At 27.6% G+C, this 17,487-nt stretch overlaps 2 protein-coding genes across 2 annotated transcripts; one reads left to right on the top strand and one right to left on the bottom strand.

The window, feature by feature from the left end:
• Nucleotides 1-5,453: 5,453 nt before the first annotated feature.
• Nucleotides 5,454-7,641, bottom strand: LOC101266883 (uncharacterized acetyltransferase At3g50280). Its single transcript, XM_004231810.5, has 3 exons — nt 6,801-7,641; nt 6,101-6,670; nt 5,454-6,007 (listed from the first exon to the last, which is right to left on the bottom strand). Exons 1-3 carry the CDS (start codon nt 7,228-7,230, stop codon nt 5,646-5,648), a joined length of 1,362 nt encoding a protein of 453 aa, XP_004231858.1. The 5' UTR covers nt 7,231-7,641; the 3' UTR covers nt 5,454-5,645.
• A 6,469-nt stretch (nt 7,642-14,110) lies between these two features.
• On the top strand, nt 14,111-16,221 carry LOC138342204 (uncharacterized mitochondrial protein AtMg00810-like). The gene is made up of 3 exons (XM_069294429.1): nt 14,111-14,204; nt 14,360-14,438; nt 15,228-16,221. The coding sequence occupies exons 1-3, from the start codon at nt 14,111-14,113 to the stop codon at nt 16,219-16,221; spliced, it is 1,167 nt and encodes a 388-aa protein (XP_069150530.1).
• The last annotated feature ends 1,266 nt before the right edge of the window (nt 16,222-17,487 follow it).

The raw sequence follows: 17,487 nt of genomic DNA on the forward strand, positions 1-17,487 counted from the left end.
AAAACAATTTTTTATGAGCACAAAAATAAATATTAGTTATTTGATTTAATGTCAAATTCTCCATGTATAAATAATTAATACATTAATTATGTCTTTTTTTAATATGACTTAATTTTAAATATATTCTTTATATTTTGAAAGGGTGTGCATTATTTAGATTAAAAGGGAAAAATTAAATCAAATCGAATTTTAATTTAGATTGATTTTTAAAATTTTTGGTTTGGTTTTAATTTACAAATATACTTTGTTTTTATTTTTTTGGTTCGATTTCAGATTTAGAAAAATGAAAAATAAAAAAATGAATTTTATATATATATATATATATATATATATATATATGTTTAGAATTAAGTTAGAGTTAACCACATTTGTCCCTTTTTAGTTCTTTTCATTACTTCCTCCGTCATAATTAATTGTCATGGTTTTCCTTTTTAGAGTCAAAATATAAGAATTTTGACCAATATTTATGATATATTTTTTCAGCATATTGATATGTAAAAAGTAACAATTTATAGTACTTTTCGTATAGTTTTTTGAATGTCTAATTTTTTAAGAAAAAATATCGAATTAACATAATATAATCTATTTTTAAAAATTGATCAAATTGACTTTCAAAAAGTGTAATATGACAAATAAAAGTGGACAGAGGGAGTATGATTTAGTTTGTTTATTTATGTTTGGACATCTATAATTGATATACTTTTAAGTATTGTGTTTTACGTTTTACTTGTGATTTAAATTAAAAAGTTTATTTAGAAAATTCAATTATATAATCTTGTTAAAATTGCCAATATAACTTTGTTATGTTTCTAATTATCAACATAAACGATTAACAAAATCAAAAAAATCCAAATCAGAAACAGAAAAACAAATCAAATCAAATATATTTTGGCTTGAATTGAATTACACTTCTCCATAACCAAAAATCAAAAATCCAAATCAAATAGTATAAAACCACCCCGAATAATCAAATATACACCCCTATTTCAAAAATAAGCCCTTATACTTCATATAATATAAGAAATCTACACGTAAACCTCCGATTAAGTTTATCTATAGCTAAATATATTAAGATAAATTATTACATAATAAACAAGAACTACGTATAAAAAAAATTGGCCAGAATTTGGCCAAAAATTTTAGAGGAAAGAAAAATAAATTTTCACGTGTGGTATCATTTATATTATTTTTATTCACTTTTCGTTATCATTTTTTTTTTAGTTTAATCTATAAAAATTTTGACTAACAGATATCTTTACATCACATTGTTATATAAAAATTATAATTTATGTATTTTTCATTAACTTTTAAATATATAAAATTTTTATTTAAAATACTAAATTAATATAATTTAATGTAACTTTAAAAATTTATTAAACTAACTTCTAAAAAAACATAATATAACAAATAAAAATAATCAAAAAAATACCATTCTTAAAAGAAATTGAAATTATCATGTATATATGATATCATGGGAACCTGCAAAATAAGTCTATTCCCCATGTATTTTTATCATGTACTTTAAAAGTAAGGCTAATTAATAAATTTAAATTAGAATAAGGATAAAAATGTCATACGTAATTACTCATATTATGGCCATTATTCAGCAGTGTTAAATGATCAAAAAATTTGATAATTTGATCAAAAATTTAAAAAGATAATAACACTTATAAAATAAAAATTGATTTTTTTCTATTTTTTGATTAAAAAATATTAAAATTAAAAATATAATAATTTTTAAAAGGTAAAATATAATTCTTATCAAAATAATTTTTCCATCAGCCTCTTTCCACTAAGTTCAAGTCGTGCAAGGTTTTGTAATATTGATTGACGTGAGTAATTGTGAACATTCTTGCCTCCTCTTTTTTCTTCTTTTCTTTCTTTACTTCCTCCAAATTTAAATTGTATTGTTATATGAAATGTACGTAAATCCTACGCCACGTCAACTTTATGAAAGGAAAATTCATTTTGGTCGGAATTTATTCAGAATGATAAAATTATATATTTCATATTCTGTTATTTTATTTTTTTAAATATTATTATTTTTTAACTTTAATATCGTTTTAATTAAAAAAAGTAAAAAAAATATATTATAGATTTTTAAAAAATTCTAGTCATCACCCTTTTATGAATATATAACCTAAAACCTCGTGATTAAATAATTAGGCAATTATAGTATAACAATATCTTTAAAAGGTACGTGGATTTTAGGATTATATCCATCTGTAAACCTCATGAATAATAATATTTAAAATAAGACAAATATGGTATGCCAACATATCTTAAAAAATCTTCCTACTCTTATTTCACGTCGAGAAGCAATAAACTGCCACCATTCATGCGTGTGAAAGCTAATTTCAAAATAAACTTCTAATTGCGTGTAAATAATACATTACCAAACTAATGATCACTCTACTAAATAAATCACAAATATCGAATATTAATTAATTAATCGATTATCTTCACCTTCTTTTTTTCTGTTCTGTTAATTCCTCTCTTACATAATTAGCTCTCCTGGATAAATTAGCATGAATGAACACAATTATTCTTGATTGTTCTTTCTTTTTTTTTTTAAATCTTGTCTTTCTCAAATGATTAAAGAAAAAGACAGATAGCATTTCGTTGCTTAATTATTTACGTATCTTATATTGTCTTAGTCATTTCATTTTTAGTTATTTCACTACAAACAAAATGACTTTGCGAAACTGTCAGATTCTAAAGTCGTTTTTAAGGCGGAGTTTGAAAAAAAAAATCTTCTATGATTTGGCTAACAATTACAAATATATATATTCTCACATGAAACTTGATTAACCCACATAAATGACCCCATCCAATTTCATTCAAAATACTACATTAATAGTGTGTTTAGTACGAAAGAAAAATATTTTTTAAAAAGTATTTTTTTAATTTTCTCATATTTAGTTGGGAAAAAATATTTTCAAATCAACTCATTTTTTAATTCACTCTTACTACCTCACCAACATCTCAAAAAAAATAATTTTGATTTTAAAAAATATTGTCAATTTTATAAATTATTTTTTACTCTAGTAAAAATAAAAGATGTATTTCAAAAACATTTTTCATTTATAAATTAAACACTAAAAATCAATTTCTAAAAATATTTTACACCAACCAAACATGAAAAAATAAATCTAAAATTTATTTATTTTTTTTAAAAAAAACATTTTTCATATAAAATACGTTCCTCCGTACCAAACACACCCTAAATTTGAATTACCCACATAATATTGTTCACATTAGATGAAAGTCAGAAATTCTGATTTCTTAGTTACTTCTAGATGTTCATTAAATACAATTTTCTAGTATATCATTTTCAAGATTAAATGCACTAAATAATACAATTTGTAGGCAGACATCTTCGAGGTTCAAATTAAAAAATTGAATTAAATACTTAAATAAACAGATTTTTGTTTAGGTTTGAATTTGGATTAGCTTTAAATTTGTAAAAATCGATAGTATTTGATATGGTGTTGATTTTATTAAAAAAGATTTTTTAAAAAATAACTAAATTGAACTAATAAATTATATATTTAAATTTTATTAATATACATGAATAAACAATTATTATTTTTAAAAAATTAATTTTAAATATCTTATATATGGTTGCAATAATTTAATTTATAATATATTTATTGGGGCAAAAAGATTCAGACGAGAACATTAATCTTATTATTATTTCAATATGGGCGTCCATAGTAATTTTTGGGGAACTAGTTATCTTGTTTTCTCTTTTGAATTAATCACTTCTTTTAGCTTTTGTATATGATATAAAAATAAAAAATAACTGAACTAAACTGAAAAATATATATTTTATTTGATTTTAATAATTTAAAAATGAATTAAATTGATTATATTTTTTATTTTGATCAAACAGATCCAAAAGGACCCATAATATTAGGATAGAATAGGAAAATGCATATGTTAACAATTGTTTTTAATAAATGTGCCAAATTAATTTGACCCATGGATAGAGTATATAATTTAGGAAAACATTTTCGAGTGGGCGGTGGATTGCTTGGAAATAGAGCTGTTAAAATGAATTTTAGTTGTTAGGTCGGTTTAATTTAATTTTTGAATTAAGTGAGATTGTGCCTAACTTTTTGTAGCCCAATTTTATTTGGTTTGTTAGTCTCATAAATCCTATTCACGAGCCTTAGAGGTCTGTGGGCAACGAATATTTTATATATTTAATGGTATTTTATTTTATTAAAAAATATTTTTAAAAATAAAATTATAAGTTTTTTAAATTAGCTAGTTTTTTTGAGAGAAATAACGCATGATTAATATTTTTTTGCTAGATCTCACGTTGACTATTATGTATTTTTGTAAGTATTCATTTAAGTGTTTGATTCATAAATGTATGTTTGTAAATATTCACTGAAATATTATTCATAAATGAAAAATTGTATATATATTAATGTAGTGTTCATAGACATTAATGTTCGATACTCTGAAATACTTTTTCTAAAAAAATAATATTATTAAATTTTTGATAAAAAGATCAATCCATTTCAACTCGTAATTTGTTTACGACTGGATTGAATTGCTATTTTATAAATTTTTTAGTTAAGAATATTAATCTATGAAAATATTTAAGAAATTTTTAAAGAGTTAATTTTTTTTCCCGACAAGACACACCCGAAGAGAAAATATTATGCGACTTCAGAAAATTATTGTTTTGAATGACAATGCATGTTTTCTGATGACGAAGTGTTCTCATTATTTAGTGTTGTTGGGCCAAATGGCACTTGCAGAATTAATTCTTTTTTTAATTATAGTTTTTTCACAAAATTTAAAATATTTTAACTATTAACTACGTTGATCTATAGTTTTTAAAATAATTTTTATAAACTTTAAATTTAAATATTTGCAAAATTTATCTGATTTGACCATCATACTATTCTGACGGAGAAAATAATAAAAATCTTTTTGTATACGTAAAGTTACTTGAAACATTGAAAAATAAATAACAATATGCTACCTTATGCAAAATTAAAAAGTACTGTTGAATGGACTAAAATGACGACTTGCATACTTAATATTTTTTCCCCTTATTTATCAATCATTTTCTGAGCAAACTGTACAAATCATTTAAAGCTGAAAAAATAATTCAACGACTAAATTGGGCATGTAGCAGACAAGCAGGTATGTTGGCTTACAATAAAAACTCCCTCTTATAACTAAGGTCCTCAATATTCTAGCATATATATATATAAATATAATTAAAATATTTTTCAATTATTATAACGTATAATATATTAAAAATATATATTGCTTTCTCATTTTAATATATTAGATGTTGATATTTTAGTATTATTTTCAAAATATAGAATATATAAAAATTAAGACAAATGAATTAGAAGAGATAATGAAGCTGAAGAGGTGGAGTCGGGCACAATTAACACGTGTGTGGAATGTGAAGGAGAAAAATATTGATAAAATACAACCACACAATATTTATTTAAATAAATAAACAAAAGAGAAATGGATAATGGATTTGACTATTGAGTCAAGACTCAAGACTGGTAGGTAACTCTAAGTCATCTCCACAAAGATAATCGACTCACATAAGAAGTTCATTATTAAATTAAACCATATCCATAAAACATAATAAAGTAATTAGCTTAAGCGATTTCAATTTTTACTGACAGGTCCCCCATGAATTTAGTGTCTTGTCCCATGGCATGTAAAGTTTCAGGGGTCAAACAAGCTTCAATGTCTATACTTCCTTCTTCGGCACCACAAAATATTGTCATTTTCCCGTCATGTTTGTTGCCAGCGCCACTTCTCACCCCAACCGGTCTTCCCCATCCAAAATCATTGCCGTACACATCGAAACGCGGCGAGCTGCTAGCAATCAAGCTATTAGCAACCACTTCACTCTTTTTCACGATCTTCGGATTTTTCACCCAATTTTGATAAAAATTCATAACCTCTTCATGAGTTTGCGTAGATACCACCTTATTTATTTGCATAGCAGCCCAACCTGCAGTTTTTTTAAAGGTATATCTTAAAAAATAGTTTAATTCATTCCTTACTGAATTTTAACTTGTTTAAGCCCTTTTAATTCCTCACTAACCTGAATCATGCTCCAACATCTCCCTAGCGGTGGTTGTCACGTTTACAAAATGTACCGCATTTCCAAAATAGCCTTCAGGTAAATGCGGCTGGAGCCTTGTCCTTGCGCCTATAAGTAATTTGAAACTAAATTTTTCGTTAGCGTTCGTACCACAACGGCAACGGATAACAGATTGCCAGATATGAGCCAAAACGGCTTGTAATGAAGAGATACAAATCTTTTGGTCGTTTCCATATTCAGAATTGGCTTTGGCTTTGAGTTGAGCTATATTCTCCTTGCTAAAATGGAAAACTCTTTCTTCTAACAAAGGCAGATCAAATTCATCATGGACATGTTCATTAGATAAAGGTACATGAATTGGACTAGCAACAAATTCAGGAAACCAACGGTCCAGAACCGGCGGTTTATTAACGATAAGATTGGAATCTCCACTGCGCGCTATTTCAGACCAACAATTGAAGAAATGCCAAAATGAAGTCCCATCCGCTACACAATGATTGATAGTGCAACCAATGAAGAATCCATCCACTAGCTCTGTGACTTGCACAGCCAACAATGGTTTTGAAACACCTGGTGAGACACAATATAATTTAAAATTTAAAAAAGAGTCATGCATGCTCCTGTTGAAACTTAAAAAGTGTAGTATCTATGTAACAACGAAAACTTTTAGGGTTGTTGGCATAATTATATTTAATTTCACCTTCATAGTTGCATACTCCATTGAGTGGGAAGAAATACTTGACAATCTTTGGCACGTAAGTTTGTTCCAAGATATCATCCACAGTTAAATCAGGTGCAGTGACGTAATTGAACTCAGCTCCTTCATTGTTGCAATCTACAAAGAAAGATGAGGTGCCATCACTATTTTTACTAGCAATAAGTCGACCCGCGAGAAGAGGAAAATGATTTAGAGTATCAGAGAGTGAAACTTTTAGGCGATTAATAATTTCTGATGATGATTTTGCTAACTCTTTAGGTTGCTCAGGATTTGGTTTACGGAAAAATAATCCTTTTTGGATAGGATCTACTGTGAGGAGTTGAAGATCCCATGGAGTTAACTGGATTTTTTTGCTTGAAGAGAATTTTTGGGACCTAATTACACATACTGATACTACTCGAAGTTTTGTCATCTTTGAATATTTGTTGCAAAAGCTAAACTGAGGAGAAATTCACTTATACTTAATGAGTCATGGCTCACATACCTATATATATATAATATAAAATTTGATGCAGAAGCTAAACTGAGAAGGATTCACTTATATTTAGTGAGTCATGGCTCACATGTCTCTATATATATACAAATATACCTGGTAACAGTGGGTAGACAAAGACCTAACAAAATTAATAACGACGGGTCCTTTTGATATAATAAATTAATGGTAACCGCTAGTATTATTTAACTCGTTTTTTTCATTTGGTTGAGAAAACACAGAGAAGATCTCATGAGTCAATAATTTACTTTAGCATTCAAATTATATAGACATTTAAATAATTCTTCTGAGTTTTGAAGTACATTAAGAGTACCGTGAAATTATTATACCACTTTTATTCGTCAAATTATAGATATATATATGTCATAAAATAGTTATATCACCATCACATCATTAATTAATTAATTAATTTTATAAATTTTTTTTCTATAAAATTTTCTTTGACACTTCTTTAAATTAATTTACATTAAGTAATTAATAACAAATATGTTTTTAAAACTAAAGTTTAAAATGTGGATCCAAATTTATTCCTCACCCACCCCTTTCACTTTTTTCTTCTTCCTTCCTCTTCACAATTTCTAAGATCTATTAACTGTTTGCTTGTTTTTCTCTTCAAATTTTCCGATGAGTTCCACCACACCTCATGTTTCTTTTCCTTTCTCGTCTGAATTGGTGAAACAACAATTTTTTTTAGCTACGATGAAAATCATTAATATTTATGTATGAAATTGACGTCAATAATAAGATGTTGGTGTTAAGTTTTGTGAATTGCTAAAAGATAGTGAAATTGAAATAGTTAATAGAATTTGAAGATCAGAATAGAGGAGGAGAAGAAGGTTATTTGAAAAGATAATAAAATAAAAAAAGAAACTTTAAAAATTTTGTGGACCCGTAAAAAAATCATGTAGTTTAATAAAAGTTTATATTTTAAGAATTAATATTTAATATATTAATTATATATTGATTTACAGAAAAATGATATGTACATGACTTCATAATTTTTTTTTTTAACTCTTTCGCACGATATTAGGTGAGTGAATTCACTTTTTTTGTCACATCATTTTTTATTGTTCTTTATGATTGCATTTACTTCATTTCAAAAAAAAATAAAAATATATGAAAGTTCATATAATTTAAATATCAAAATAAATATCCGACCTTAAAGGATATTTTATGCGTTCTCTCTTTATTTCTTATAGAGTTAAAATGGACGTACTATAATACTAATTTTATATTGTTGAGTTTGATTATCCATCAAGTTTATAAAAGTAAGTGAAATTTTTAGAATTTTGCAGTGTAAATTACGTGCGTTTTATTTAGGAAAATTACGTGGATACATAAATTTATATTATTTAATTATTTATCATAGTTATAATTTGTTAAAATTACTATTCGCGATTAACATTATATATTAATTACGTGGACTGACTTCAAATTTATATAATTAGTCATGTTTATATATATATAATTCGTTAGAATATACAAATAAATATGTATAATATACAATTTTTTAGCCTATATACATATACAATTCACCTCTCTCCCACTTTCTGTACTCTATCGCTCGCCTCTCTCCTCCCTCTCTCAATCTCGCTCGACTCTCTCCTCCCTCTCTCAATCTCGCTTTCCATTTATACAAATGTATATATATAATATACAGTTATATACCGTTATATTCAAAATAAGATAAATATTATTGTATGACAAAGCACGTATCTTGCTTGTATTTCTTATCTTCTAATCGAGAAGCAACAGTTTTGAAAGAAACTACAACCATCCATGCATGTGAAACCTAATTTCTAATTGCGTGCGAATTTTTAATTAGCTACATTACCAAACTAATAATTGTCACTCTATCAAATAAATCACAAATTGTTATAAAGAAAGCTTAGAATATAAAAAAAAAAAGACAAGAAGTATAAAATAGAAGAGATGATTTTTCTTATTCAAGAGTATCTTTCAAATGACGAGTGATTCTCTATTTATAGTGTTGAGATATCACTCCAAAAATTATCTAATTAATAGATACATAGTTATCTTGAAAGTTCTTATCACCTTGAAAGCACCTATATATAAATCCATTTACAACACAAATAAGGAATATTAACTAATTGATCAATTAGCCTAATCATTTAAATTACTTAATTTTTTTTCTCTTCTGTTAATTTGCCTCTCTTACATAATTAGCTCTCCTGTGTGAATTAGCATTACATGGACACAATTTATTCTTGATTGTTTTTTTTTTTTTAAAAAAGTAAAACTGGAAATTGTTTTCTTGTCTTTCTCAATTAAGACGGAGAGTATTTCCTTGCTTAATTATTTACGTATCTGATCTTTTCTTGTTCATTGATTTTTATATATTAGTTTACTCTGATTTAAAAGTCGTTTTTAAGGAGGAGTTCGCCAAAAAAAAGAAAAATTCTAATATTTGGCTAAGGCCCAAGATTTACAAATTAATTTTCAAAAAATAAAAACTTAAACGATTAAATAAACCGGCAAAATATGATTCCAGAAAAGTATCAGTATATAGTTTATAAATACAAAAAGTTAATTTCGTTATCAGAGATCCGATAGAATTTTGATTTTTCTTTAGGTTTAAATCTAGTATTTTTTTAAAAAAAATAAGACATAAAAACATGAAAAATTGATCCTGAAACTAAACGAATAAAAGGTAAAAAATAAAATGACAACAATGGGACTTTGAGCCATGGACACGAGGGTCAATATACAGGAGATCTATTTAATACATTACAAACTTAGTTCTTTTTTATCAGATGATTCAGAATTAATATATTTACATAAATTTAAAAGATTTATCCTATAGTTACAATATAACTTTTTGCTAAAGAGATTCAGTGTTGTTTATGAAAATTATTATTGTTTCAAAATGACTAGTCTTTGATGATGCAGTGTTCCTCATTAATTAGTGTTGTTGGGCCAAATGGCAGCTGCAAACTTTGTCGGTCCCCGTTAATATTTAGTAAAGATACAAATTTTAGTTTGTTATGTTTCTTATTTATATTTTTATTATTTATTTTTATTTAAATAATATAATTATTTAATAACAAAAGGAAGAAAATCAAAAGAGAATATTTTAAAAAAATGTAAAAATCATTCATTTTATCATCAGTTATATTTTCAAATAAAATTTAAATTTTGTTCTTATTTTTTCTCTAGAATTTTTATTTTTTTAGAATTATTCCTCAATATATTCTATTTATATTTTTTATAGTTTTTTTATTAGTTTGTATTCATTCCAATAGTTATGTCACATGTATCTATATAGTCATTTAAGAAATATATTTATATTCATATATTTTTTCCTATATAGTTATATTTTTCTTCAAAAAATTTGTCTATTTATTTCAATATGTATTTTATTTATATTTTTATTTATTCAAATTTTTATTAAAAATTTTGTATAATAATATATAAAATACAAAAATTAAATATAATGAAAAAGTGAATGAAATATCAAATTGAAAAAAAATAATTGAATATTTTGTGTACTCTTTCCTAAAAAGTAAAGTGACGAAAAGATAAAGTAACGCCAAAAAATATTGAATGATGCTTCTAGATTATACAATTTTCAAAGCAAACTGTAAAGTAATTAATGTTAAATGACTTACAGGTTGACCTCATACCCTCTGTATAAATATATACACACGTATTAGATAGATTCACAATAAAAAATACTTTGAATAAAACCATTTTACGTAATAATAATTTATTGACATAACTTCATTATTTATTTCTGTTAAAATATTAATAAATCCTAAAATTCCATAAATAATATATGTATAAATATATCGCAACTATTTTATTTTTTTTGGTAAATATTTAAGACATTTTAAAATATTTTAAGTAGCAAATAATGCAATTTATAGTAGTATTTTCATGTCATTTTAAAATATATAATAAATTTAAAACAGACAAGTAAATGACAAATTTAATCTCTGAAGCTGGCGAGACAATGAAGAGGTGCTTTCAAATGTGCTAAAAAGTTGAGACATACTGTGATTAGCGGCACCATATTATTTTATATATATTATATATACATGGGTATTGCAGGTTCATGATAAAATAATGGGCAATTTTTACGTTTAATAAACATAAAATTTATATTTGTATGTTATAACAAAGTTTACATAATTGTATTTCATAGTAAACATATAAATGTATAATTCGCTATACATATATAATTGAAGCGAATTGTATAAAATGAAGTGTGTAAAACGAGAAAGAGGAAGAGAATTGGACAGAGAATTGTATAATTACAAGTGTATGGAACAGTTATATACAATTTGAATTTGTATAAAATGAGAAAGAGAAAAAGACAAAAGAGACTTGGGCAGGGAATATACAATATAATCGAATTGTATGAAACGAGAAAGAGAGAGATTATATACAATTTGAATTTGTATAAAATGAGAAAGAGAGAAAGACAAAAGAAATTGGGTAGGAGAGTATTTTTTATTGTATAATTATAAGTGTATAGGACAAAAATATATGCATTTGCATGTGTATATACAATTTCCTCTCGCTTATACAAACAAAAACACAATTTATACATTTTTCTTCTATTTGTATAAGCGAGAAAGGCGAGGGTGACGAGTGAGATCTGGAAGAGGGGAGAGAGGGTAACAAAAATGTATGTATTTATACAATTTTCTCTGTTGTATACAAATAGAACCATATTGTATATACTTGTGTTTGTATAAAAGGAAGAGGAAGCGAGCGAGATATGGAGCGAGAGAGGAGAGTAGCGAGCGAGAGTTTGAGGGAGAGAGGTGATATACAACAGTTTGCTATGTGACACAATTAGATGAAAATATGATTATAACAATTAGTTTGTCATTATATACAATTTTCCCTAAAATAAATATGATTTTATTAATATCACAACTAATAAATAGTTATTTTGAACAAAAAAAATTATATCATATAACAGTAGTAATTTCTTGACATAACTTGATTTATTATATCTTGTCAAAATGTTAATAAATTAATAAACCTTGTAAAATAATACTTAGGATCCGATACTTACTCCATTTGGAGCAGAGCCATGCGAATCCAATTACTTGGGAAGAACAAGCTGGGTATTGTTGATGGTAGCTGGAAAAAGGAGGATTTCGGAACTAAATTGGGGCATTAATGGGATCGATGTAATGCGATTGTTCAAGGCTGGATTATGAGCTCTGTAACTCAGGATTTGCATGTAGGTATTGTTTATGCAACGAGTGCACAAGCTGTTTGGGAGGATCTTCGAGAGCGTTTTGACAAAGTAAATGCTTCAAGGATCTATCAATCGCATAAAGCCATAGCCACCACTGTACAAGGTATTGATAGTATACCGACTTATTTCTTTGAGTTGTGAATTTTATGGGATGAATTTGCTAGTATCACACCTCCACCCTGTAATTGTCCAAATTTTAAGGATCTGTCTATGCATATGGAGAGACAAAAATTGATGCAATTTTTGATGGATTTGAATGAAACCTATGAACAATCACGTAGTCAGATATTGATGGTTGAACCTACGCCCACTATTAACAAAGTTTATGCTATGCTTGTTGAGAGAGAGAGCCAAAGATCAATCATATCTACATCTATGAGTGAAGAAGGTACAGATTTAACTGTTCTCATGGCAGGAAGAGGAGGACCTCCTTGTTACAATAAATGAACTACTTCACAATCTAACTCAAATCAATATTATACAGGGAAGAAGAATTGAGAGTTGAAATGTGATTATTGCAAAAATCAAGGACATGTAGAGGCTAATTATTTTCGACTTCATGGTTATCCACCAGATTGGAATTTCAAGAAGAAGGGGACAGGTAACATTGCCTATAATGCTAATAATGTTCAGACTGACAATTCTTCTTCAATGCATTCAGGTGTAAGAGATCTACCTAGAGCACCTCCTCTAACTGATAAGCAACATGATCACATTCAACATATGCTAGATTGAGATATTTCCACAGCTATTGTGATGGCCAATATGACATGTATGACTCACATTAATGTCATTAAACTTACAGATTTGCCTTGGATAATTGATAGTGGTGCAATCAATCATATGGTTTATACCTTAGACGTACTACATAATGTGCAAATTGTTAGGCCTAACCAAAATAGAAAGGTTCATTTACCCAATAGAGGTGTGACTTTTGTGACTCATATGGGTAATTGCAATTTCACAGATATAGGAGAATTGCATGATGTTCTATATGTACCCGAGTTTAAATATAATCTTGTCTGTAGCCAAAGTTACTAAGAAGCTCAATTGTTTTGTATCATTTTATCCTGGATTTTGTGTGTTCCAGGATCTTTCCAGTGGGAAACTGAAGGGAATTGGTAAGGAAAATGATGGTCTCTATTTTTTGGTTCAAACAAGTTCATCAGAACATAAAGTTTCAAAACCTGGCAATGTTAAAAACTTTGATGCTCATGCTAACAAACAGGATATCATGCTTTGACATAGAAGAGTAGCCCATGCATCAGTAGGATCCATAAAGGATTTGTTAGGCTATTCTGTTGACAGTTGCAAATCAGTTTTAAGTACTTATGAGATATGTTCACTAGCTAGAATACTCGACTTCCTTTCTACAGTAGTAGCACTAAATCTACAAAGATTTTTGATTTGTTACATTTAGAGTACGGGGGCCTTATGACACTCCAACATTTGATGAAAATAAGTTCTTTTTCACTATTCTTGATGATTTTTTGAGAACAATATGGGTATTCTTATTAAATCTCAAATCTGATGTGTTGGTTATTCTTAAATATTTTTTTAAAGATGATTGCTACTCAGTTTAATGCGACAGTTAAAGAAGTCAAGACTGATAATGAAGGAGAATTCATCAGTACTTCTATGCAGGATTTTTTTAAAGGTTTAGGAATTATTCATTAAAGACTTGTGTCCATACCCCTCAACAGAATGGTATTGTTGAGAGGAAACGTAAACATCTTCTTAAGGTTGCTACAGTTTTAAGATTCCAAGGTCATATTCCAATCAAATTCTGAGGACATTGTGTTCTTACTGCAGCATACATTATCAATCGATTGCCTTCACAAACTCTTGAAGAAAAATCATTTTATGAAGCATTTTTTGGGGAAGATGCCATGTATTACACACTTAAGAACATTTGGTTGTTTGTGTTTTGCAAGCACATTGCCTAGAATTGATAAGTTTGTACTCAGGGCTGTGAGATCAGTATTTATGGGTTACTCAAGTGTTACAAAGGGATGTTTATTTTGATTTACAAAAGCAAAAGTTTTTTTTTTAATAGAGATGTGATATTTCATGAGGATCAATTTCCTTTTCAATCTCATTTACCTGAACCTAAATCCTGTCCTATTTCTTCTCCATGTCCAATTGATGATTTAGAAACATCTCATGATTTATCACCCCCACTGTGTACAGAAGTAGAACCGGCACATCCACATTCACCTATTGTTTGTCATGTTATGCCTCTCAGAAGATCCACCAGGCTTACTAAATAACCTTTATGACTATCTGAATATGTTTCTAAGCCATCAACAAATCATGTTTTTTATCCTATTGCAGCTTCCATTTCATATACCAATCTGTCCCCAACTTATCAACAATACTTACATGTTTTTTCTACTATTACTGAACCAACTATATATCAGGAAGCTATCTTAGATGTCAGATGGCTAGAAGCTATGCAATTTGAAATAAAAGCTCTTCAAGATAATTATACATGGGATTTAGTTCCTCTACCAAAAGGCAAAGTTTCTATAAGTTGTAAGTGAGTTTATAAAGTCAAGTTGAAGGCTAATGGTGATGTTGAGAGGTTTAAAGCTAGATTGGTTGCAAAGGGTTACACACAAAAAGAGGGGCTTGATTTTCATGAGACTTTCTCACTAGTGGTTAAAATTGCTACTGTCAGGTATGTTTTATCTTTAGCTGCTCAACACAATTGGTTTGTTCATCAATTAGATATCTATAATGCTTTCTTACAAGGTGATCTTCATGATGACGTGTATATGCAGTTGCCAGAGGGTTTTCACACTCAGGGGGAATCTGGTTTAGTATGCGAACTTGTCAAATCCCTCTATGGTCTTAAACAAGCAAGCAGGCAATGGAACTTGAAGTTGAGTGAAGCATTACTGGAATCTGATTTTGTTCAAAGTAGCCTAGATCATTCCTTATTCATTAAAAGGAAAGGATCAGACATGGTAGTGATTCTTGTCTATGTAGATGATATGTTAGTGACAGGTAGTAATTTAAGACTTATAGAGCACACAAAAGCCATTTTACACAAGGCTTTTAAGATTAAGGATCTTGGAGAGTTGAAATTTTTTTGGGGAATGGAATTCAGTAGATCAGTAAAAGGCATTTTGATGAATCAAATGAAGTATGCTTTGAAAATTATTTCAGATTTGGGTTTAGGAAATGCTAAACCAGCTTGGACCCCTCTTGAAGCCAACATTAAACTAACAATCCAAGAGTTGGATTGTCTAACTGGAGAATTAGATGATGAGCTATCTAAAGACAAGGAACAATATCAAAGGTTGATAGGGAAGATGTTATATTTGACTATGACAAGGCTAGACATATTTTACTCTATTCAGACATTTAGTCAATTTTTACACCAACCCAAGAGATCACACTGGGAAGTAGCTGTGAGAGTAATGAAATACATCAAGAGGGAGCCAGGACTTGGAATACTATTGAGCAGCAAAAGGGTCAATAAATTGAATGTGTACTGTGATGCAGATTGGGCAGCTTGCCCAAATACAAGGAGATTAGTGTCAGGTTTTCTAGCTAAACATGGTGAAACATTATTGTCATGGAAATCTAAGAAGCAAAATGTTGTTTCCAGGAGTTCAGCTAAAGCTGAATACAAGAGTATGACTAATGCAATTTCAGAACTAGTATAGATTGATTCTTTGTTAAAGGAATTGGGAAATGAAGTTGAACAACCAGCTATAGTATACAGCGACAGTAAGGCAGCTTTGCAAATAACAGCCAATCCAGCGTTTCACAAAAGAACCAAGCACACAGAGATCAATTGCCATTTTATCAGACAAAAAATACAATCATGACTGATCAGAACATAATATATAAGTTCTAAGGAGCAATTGTCAGACATATTGACAAAATGATTACCTAGAGCTCAACATGAATATTTGATAAGCAAGCTTGGTGTGTTGAATGTCTTTGCACCCACAAGCTTGAGGGGTAATAATGAGATAGGAATTACTTAATGATGTGTATAAAGTTAGTTAGGAATTAAAAGAAAGTTGTTAGTAAGTTAGTATAAAAAAAATAGAAAAAAGAAGTCACCGATATATTGTATTTTCTTTCTTTAAGCTTTCACATAAAAAAGAACTCTCCTTCTTTTTTTTCTCTCTAAATGTATCTGTGATCCACCATAGAAGATTAGCTCATATAGTGTAGATTAGTTACATTCAACATTAATAAATTAATTTAATGATATACTATTTTAAATCATTTTTTTAGAATTAAAAGGAACATACTATAATACTAGTTTTATATTGCTTAGTTTAATTATCTATCAAAGTTTTTAGAAGTAAGTGAGATTTTTAGAATTTTGTAGATTTAAATTAAGAATGCGTTTATATGAATGTTAAGAATTTGAAAAATTCAAAGTTTGGAGTTGAATTCGAACATAATCTTTTTGAAATAAAATGTTTGACAATGATTAACAAATCAATTTTATAAGACAAACAATTTCTATAAAAGAAAATTTAATTGATTCTTAAAATTTTAATTATATCACATAAATTTAGACGAATGTCAAGAACTTATTGACTAATTTAATTTAATCCACCCACTACTATTGACATTGATATCCATAAAAAAGTTTATTTGATGAAAATTCTAGATAACATTAATTGCCTAATAATCTTCTAGCCTATTTTTTGACATTCATTGCCAATTCTATAAGATCATGTCATGGTTAAAATACAAGTATGCAAGTCTTGCGCTCTCTACCTCTCACGCCTTAAATGATAAAGTTTGACTTATCACGAAATTTAAGAATATAATTTTTTTTAAAAATTTTATGATTCTAAATTAAAGTTAGATAAAATATATACAAATATATTTTAATCTTGTGATTTTAAACATGTCACGTGAAAAATTAAAACTAAAATGTTATAAAAAAAATAAAGATCATTTTT

The sequence above is a fragment of the Solanum lycopersicum genome, chromosome 2, assembly GCF_036512215.1.
Source record: "Solanum lycopersicum chromosome 2, SLM_r2.1".
In the NCBI taxonomy this organism is placed as follows: domain Eukaryota; kingdom Viridiplantae; phylum Streptophyta; class Magnoliopsida; order Solanales; family Solanaceae; genus Solanum; species Solanum lycopersicum.

Coding starts and splice junctions, on each gene's coding strand:
- LOC101266883 (XM_004231810.5), bottom strand. CDS start 7,230: ATGACAAAACTTCGAGTAGTATCAGTATGTGTAATTAGGTCCCAAAAA. Junction 6,671..6,800: donor TGGAGTATGCAACTATGAAG/GTGAAATTAAAT, acceptor GTGTCTCACCAG/GTGTTTCAAAACCATTGTTG. Junction 6,008..6,100: donor GATGTTGGAGCATGATTCAG/GTTAGTGAGGAA, acceptor AAAAAACTGCAG/GTTGGGCTGCTATGCAAATA.
- LOC138342204 (XM_069294429.1), top strand. CDS start 14,111: ATGATTGCTACTCAGTTTAATGCGACAGTTAAAGAAGTCAAGACTGAT. Junction 14,205..14,359: donor TATGCAGGATTTTTTTAAAG/GTTTAGGAATTA, acceptor TTCTTACTGCAG/CATACATTATCAATCGATTG. Junction 14,439..15,227: donor TTTTTTGGGGAAGATGCCAT/GTATTACACACT, acceptor TGCTACTGTCAG/GTATGTTTTATCTTTAGCTG.